At 36.4% G+C, this 6,834-nt stretch overlaps 1 protein-coding gene across 1 annotated transcript; it reads left to right on the forward strand.

The window, feature by feature from the left end:
* The first annotated feature begins 1,701 nt into the window (after nucleotides 1–1,701).
* Nucleotides 1,702–6,715, forward strand: LOC106524771 (uncharacterized). Its single transcript, XM_014018730.1, has 3 exons — nucleotides 1,702–2,927; nucleotides 3,003–3,176; nucleotides 5,963–6,715. Exons 1-3 carry the CDS (start codon nucleotides 2,793–2,795, stop codon nucleotides 6,623–6,625), a joined length of 972 nt encoding a protein of 323 aa, XP_013874184.1. The 5' UTR covers nucleotides 1,702–2,792; the 3' UTR covers nucleotides 6,626–6,715.
* The last annotated feature ends 119 nt before the right edge of the window (nucleotides 6,716–6,834 follow it).

Raw genomic sequence — 6,834 nt, forward strand, 5'->3', positions numbered from 1 at the left:
GCAGGTAAAATAAAATTGTCTGGTAAAATGTACATTTTTAATTTAGATTGATTTGAGCGGTACAGTCCACAAAATGTTATATTTTTGGAACCCTGTAGTGTCAAAAAAATTGTATAGGTCTTCTGGACGGGTTCTTCTCTAATGAAACGTTTCGTCTCTCTTCCAAGAGACTTCTTCAGTCTGAGAGTTTCAGGCAAAATTCAGGCTTTTAAGCACTGCCTCCATGTGACTGATACTCACATCACATGGCTATCGTTGACACCTAATTAACACTTATTGTTAACAGGGGATGAAGAGATACTGGCAATGGCCGCGCTGTAGGAGGGGGACAGCTGAAAACGGAGGCCTCCACCTCTGTTTAATGATGGACGGTCTTTCTTCACAAAAATGGCTTCTTTTACTCCTCTCTCAAACCAACGTTCCTCTCTATCAAGAATGAGAACATCCTCATCTCTGAAAGAGTGACCAATGAGGATCAGAGATGAGGATGTTCTCATTCTTGATAGAGAGGAACGTTGGTTTGAGAGAGGAGTAAAAGAAGCCATTTTTGTGAAGAAAGACCGTCCATCATTAAACAGAGGTGGAGGCCTCTGTTTTCAGTTGTCCCCCTCCTACAGTGCTGCTGTTGCCAGTATCACTCCACCCCCTGTTAACAATAAGTGTTAATTAGGTGTCAACGATAGCCATGTGATGTGAGTATCAGTCACATGGAGGCAGTGCTTAAAAGCCTGAATTTTGCCTGAAACTCTCAGACTGAAGAAGTCTCTTGGAGGAGAGACGAAACGTTTCATTAAAGAAGAACCCGTCCAGAAGACCTATACAATTTTTTCTTTTTGATTTTTTACCTGGATTACTGAGGTGCATCAGGACAAACCCTGTAGTGTGTTTAATATAGACTAATGTAAGGTTTATGAGCTATGAATGGGTAATTTATTTTCCCAATACCTCGGGTAATGTGGTAAAGCTCAGATTTCTGTTCTTCACCAGCAGCTGACGTGTGACAGTCTCAAAAGTCAAATCCACAAGCGAGCAGATTCGAGCACTTGTGCACGTGCAAATCTTGATCTGCTCGCTCAGATCTTGCTGTGCGTTCAGCTCCCATTGTGAGACGTTTTCCTCATCGTATCATTCAGCTGCAACTAAACAAAGTGAAGGGTTTGAATACTTTCTGAACCAGTTGGATTCCTTGTAGACAGACGGAGAAAAGCTACAGTATGAAGAGGTGCAGGTGTCTCATTCTGCAGCAGTCGGGTTAAACATTTATGTCTGCCTGCTTTTTCTACTGATGTGGATGTAATAAAGTTTGTGACTTCTAAGTATTAAACTTAAAAGATGTTTGCAGAAATACAACATATTGTGGGGATTTTTTTTTTAAACTTTAAGCCATAGGTGCCCAAAATTGGCCCGCCAAGCCATTTGATTTGGCCCACCAGCGGTTACTAGATTGTGATTATGTTAAGATTACATATAAAATACAAGTGACTACAAGATCCATTTAGATTAGACTTAAGCCCATATCTAGATTTGCACACCATACAAGACCCCATATACTCAAAATTTTTAATTATGAAAAGTGTCATGAGCCTTTGCTGCCTGAGCATACGTTGAATTTTCTCCATGTCCATGGGCTGAAAAAAAATGTGGGCAACCGCACTGGCTGCTAGCTTAATCATAAAAAATAAAACAACTTTACTTACGAAGTATTTGCATTTTTTATATTATTGCATTTGGCCCGCGACCCTGAGATTAATTTTAATTTTGGCCCTCTCAGGGAAATTGTTTGGGTACCCCTGCTTTAAGCGGACGTGTGCACACACTGACATAAAGTTCTTAAAAGAGGATTTCTGCATGAATGAGAGTGAACACACGACTCTCATCAGGGGAAACGTTTTATAGATAACAGGGCGGTGCCTCAGCCCTCGCACCAACTGCAGCTGGGCACGTCCACACATGGCAGGCGAATGCGTCACCCACAGGTGTGGTTGGCTGCTGTCTGAGGCACGCCATGCTCAGCAAGACAAGGTTCATTTGACAGTTGAACGAGCACTGAGATGAAAAAAACAAGGTGTGTTGGCAAGACAAACAGCTACATTGTGAACATGTTAAAACTAGATTTTCCTCTTGAACTAAACATATGAGCACTAGTGATATTTTCCCTTTGTCAGTCACTGAGTTAAAGTTATAATAAAGGGCACATTTACACTTTGCTGTATTACAGGTAATTTTTAGAACATCGCTTTAAAAATGATCATTAGTTTAGCTGAAAGCAGCCATAAGGCTGTGCAACCCCAGGCTGGCCCTGTTAATTCAATAATAACAACAGCAAAACTAGTAATAAATGACAATAAAGGTTTATGTTATCTTAAAAAAAGACAAGACAAACTATACCAACAAAACATCATATTTCTTCAAAGAAAAACAGTTGTGTGTTTGCTTCGTCTTATTTTAAAAAAGCCATACTTTTCTTGAGTTTCCTGGCGTCTTGTGATCCGACAGCCACGCCTGGAATGAATCAACAGTCCAGTCACTTCCTGGTAATTTGAGTTTAGAGGAAGGGCTTAACTTTTCTGTTAGTTTCATTTACTCTGAACTTACGATGGTGAGTAGCAGCTTTGTTTTTTCCTTTGTTGTTGCCCTATTTGTTATGATATTTTTTGAGGGTTTATCTGTGAAATAAGTGATTTTAAAGTAATAATGATTTTAATTCAAATTGCAGGCTTCTGAACAGAATGGGTAAGTCAGCTCAGTCACAGGAGCCTGAGATGGATCATAATCTGTTTATTCTCTGAAAGATGTTTTTTCTTTATTTCAGAGAGGATTTGAGGATTGAAGCAACGCATTTTCTAGAAAATGCGTTTCTGCTCATTGTGAAAATGTTAGAAATGGAAGTTGAGATTGAAGAAGACACTTCAGAATTAGTGGACGAGGTAAAACGAATCATGGCTTCATTCATCCCAACTCTCCACACTTCGTCTGACACATCTTTGTGTTTTCATTTTCAGCTCCTTCATTCCATCTTCTTTTTGGGACGTCTCACTTACCAATTCTTTTTGCCAGAAAGAATTTTTGAAGGCAGTGACCTTTTAGATGACTTGATGAGCAACTACCCCAATGCTTTTGAGCTCTACATGTCTCATGTACCTCGACGGAGCCCATTCTCATGTGTGCTGGACATGGTAAGACCTGCAGAGATACTGAGTTAAACAGAGTTTCTCCATGATGTACATCTATAAGAGATTACTTTATAGAGTGAGCACAATTAAAAATGGCTGCCACCTGACCTAAAAAAAAAAACCAATAATGGCCACACACCATGTTCAAAATAATTATGCAAATGATATTTTTCTCTGATGTTCCTAATTAGTCAATACAAATGACAGTCATCATTTTCCACTGTTGGAGTATAATTGAACACTATTGAAAAAAATCCTACTGATAACAGTATTTATTTTTTCTCCAAAATCACTGTTCCAAATTACGCACCAGAGTTTCAAAATGTTTTATAGGAATTGAAAATGGTCATTGTTACAGTAGGAGGTCATATTTACTGAAATCAAAAGTGATTTCAATCAAAAACATCTTAATAAATCAAGTTGCATTTTAACATAGAATCCAGTGAATTGGTGAGTTTTTTTTTTAGTTTTTGCTTGAATTTCTTTGCAGAATATCAGAATAGCCTCTCAGAGCAGATGTTATTATAGTTAACAGAGGTCTGTAAAATATTTGAAAAAAAAAACTTAAGTAAAAGTAGAATTACATGAACAGAAAATGACTTTAAATTTCACTGATGAGAATCAAGTAAAAGTCATAAAACTGTTCACAAAAACTGGGAAAGTGAAAGCACTTTTACACACCCTCTAAGAAATAAACTGTTAAATTTACTGAAACAAACTGGTTCCAGTAAGCCAGGTTGAGTAAATTGAGCGATATACTGTATGTATTACGCTCTGTTTACTCAGCAGGCTTACTGGAACCAGTTGACATGACTTTGTTGAGTAAATTCAACACTAAACTTTTTAGAGAGCAGAAACATCTTTCATGATGAGTTTGAACATATTTAATTTTGTAATGAGTAACTAGGTGTTACATTTTAAAGTAAAGAAGTAAAAGTATCATGCTTAGCTTTAAAATGTAACAAAATTAAAGTAAAAGTAGCTATTTAAAAAAAAATTGATAAAATTACAAATCCTCAAAAAAAACTACTTAAGTACTGTAACGAAGTAAATGTACTTAGTTACTATAAACCNTATGCAGAACTGCAAGCCTTTGCGGGACTCCAGAGTTTGCTGATTTGTAATGGTGTTTTAGTAGATGCTCTCTTAATGCAGTGTATTTGTCTGTCTTTATCTTCACAAACCTGTGAGTGCTCTGAATCAGCCACAAATCTCTGAACAATACGATGAACACATTTAAGTTTTCATGAAATACCTAAGATGTCCAATGAATTCAACTATTTCATGCTTTTCAGCAGCAAAGATCCCTTTTCCCCCATATTACTTAAAGGACAGGTCTGATTAATAATGTGGAACAGCCTTCTTCAAAAGTTTTCATTTTAATTAGGTTCACCTGGAAAACTAATCATCACAGGTGTCTGAGGTTGTTTACAGATACACAGAGCTTTGAGACACAATGAGTTTAATTGAAAAATAAACAAAAAAAACTACTTAAGTTCTGTAACGAAGTAAATGTACTTAGTTACTATAAACCTCTGCTAATTAATAATATTTAATAATCATCACAGGTGTCTGAGGTTGATTGCAGTGATCCACAGAGGCCTGAGACACAATACTATCCATGACTTTAATTGAAAAACAAAAAAATGTATTTATGACAAATATAATTTGCACAATAATTTGGAATGCAGTAGTGTTGAGGTTAAATTAGGTGTAGTGGTACGTGAGAGTAGTTTTCAACACATACTCTGAGATCTAACTGATGTGGCAAGAACTCTGCATGTTTGTTAGTTGACTATCTCATAAGACACAGTTTTATTCAATTCAATTCAATTCAAAAATACTTTACTGATCCCAGAGGGAAATTAGGTAATATAGATTTTTATCAAATATACTATATCGAATAGAATATAGAATATAATAGAATATATTGAATATTAATATAGATTTTTATTTATAGATTTAAATGCTACTTTAAAAATGTAATAACTGGAGGTACATTTACAACAGATTCATTTTTGTAGTCTCCCAAATTCAGGATGACCACCACAGCTAATCAACTCCAGCCAACACAAAATGGTGCTAATAGATGTCACAATATTCTATAAGCTCAGACATAATGTTTACAAGGTTTGACCAAATGAGGTCTAACTTTGACTCTTTCTAACATCAGATGATGTGCGTCTAAAACTCTGGCATGGAAAAAGATCCCGTGAAAAAGATCCTAAAGTGAATGTGACATGAATATCCTTCAAATACAAAGTCAAAAAAATATAGATTTAAGAAACTCGCAATCAAACACGATTTTATCCATTTTGTTACATAACTGGCATGTTTTTTTTTTTTGTAACTGCTCAGCCAACATGAAACAGGAAGTGACATCAAAGGGGAACTCTTTGAGAAAGGAAACTACGTTGATGGAAACATTATTATTTAAACTCTTAACTTTTCTTCATCTCTCTGATAGAGACTCAAAATAATCTAAAGAAACATCAGATTCTTCTCCACAGTCTGTGTTGTCAGTCGTTGTAGCTATGTTCTGTTCATATGCAGACATTCCCCCTTTGACATCACTTCCTGTTATAACAGCTGAATGTCTCAACAACTGTTCATCTCAGCTGTATTTTTTGCAGTACGTTATTAATGTTATCTTTCCAAAAATGCTTTAATATTTATTATAAAAACTTGATGTCACAAGGATTTTAAGTCAAACTTTATTGAGTGCACATGCTGACTCAATACCAGTTTGGATGTATAAATTGGTTTCTAATATTTTCCATTGTTTGCAGATTGTGCACCTGATTGGACAAGAAAACGTAGAGCTGATAAAAGAGGAGCTGGGGCAGCTCAGCAGCACATTAGTACAGAATGATAATTCAAAGATCCTGAATTCCACCATGGTCTGTATTTCTTGGGCTGAGTCAGTGAGGTACTACGGGGTCTCGATGTCCACACATCATAAGCCCGGTAGACAAATCGTCATCGCTGCATCCTGTCTGAACTTCTGGGATGATTGTGTAGCTGATGCAGTAATGACCTACTGTCCTCAGAAAAAGAAAAAGAAGTACTTTGACGGGACCATCCGGCTCCCAGCAGAAGTCAGGTGTGAAGCTTTTAACATCAGAGAGAGGAGAAGCATGCCTCCTTGTGTTTCATGCAGTGACCTGTTTGGTTTACAGACAACTGAAACAGAAAATAAGTCGCCTTACGGCAACTGTGCCGAAGCTGAGAGTCTGAGCAAGTTGTTCAAAAATGAAAATGTGAAAGAGCGAGTACAGCGGTCTGATAACTGGAACAAACAAGACAGGACAAGAGCTGAACAGGACGTTTTACGTCATCTTAAACAAGTACTGAAAAATAACCAACACTTTGAATGGAATAATAAAGAGATTAATTTCTATATCCCACATGCAAGACTTGACAGTGAAGAAGATGAGGATTTCAACATGTGAAGAAGGTTTTACATGAATAAATGTTAAAGGGATCCCTGATTAGTTGTAACATTAGACTTTATTTTATAAACATATATTTTAACTGTAAAATAAAGACTGTAAAAATACTGTAGGCTGTTTAGTTTTGTAAATATTTAAAAATATATTTTAACACAGACGGAGCCATTTTATTTACACACAAAGCATTCTGGGTAAATGATGACGTGGAT

This window comes from Austrofundulus limnaeus, unplaced genomic scaffold (genome assembly GCF_001266775.1).
Source record: "Austrofundulus limnaeus strain Quisiro unplaced genomic scaffold, Austrofundulus_limnaeus-1.0 Scaffold200, whole genome shotgun sequence".
NCBI lineage: Eukaryota > Metazoa > Chordata > Actinopteri > Cyprinodontiformes > Rivulidae > Austrofundulus > Austrofundulus limnaeus.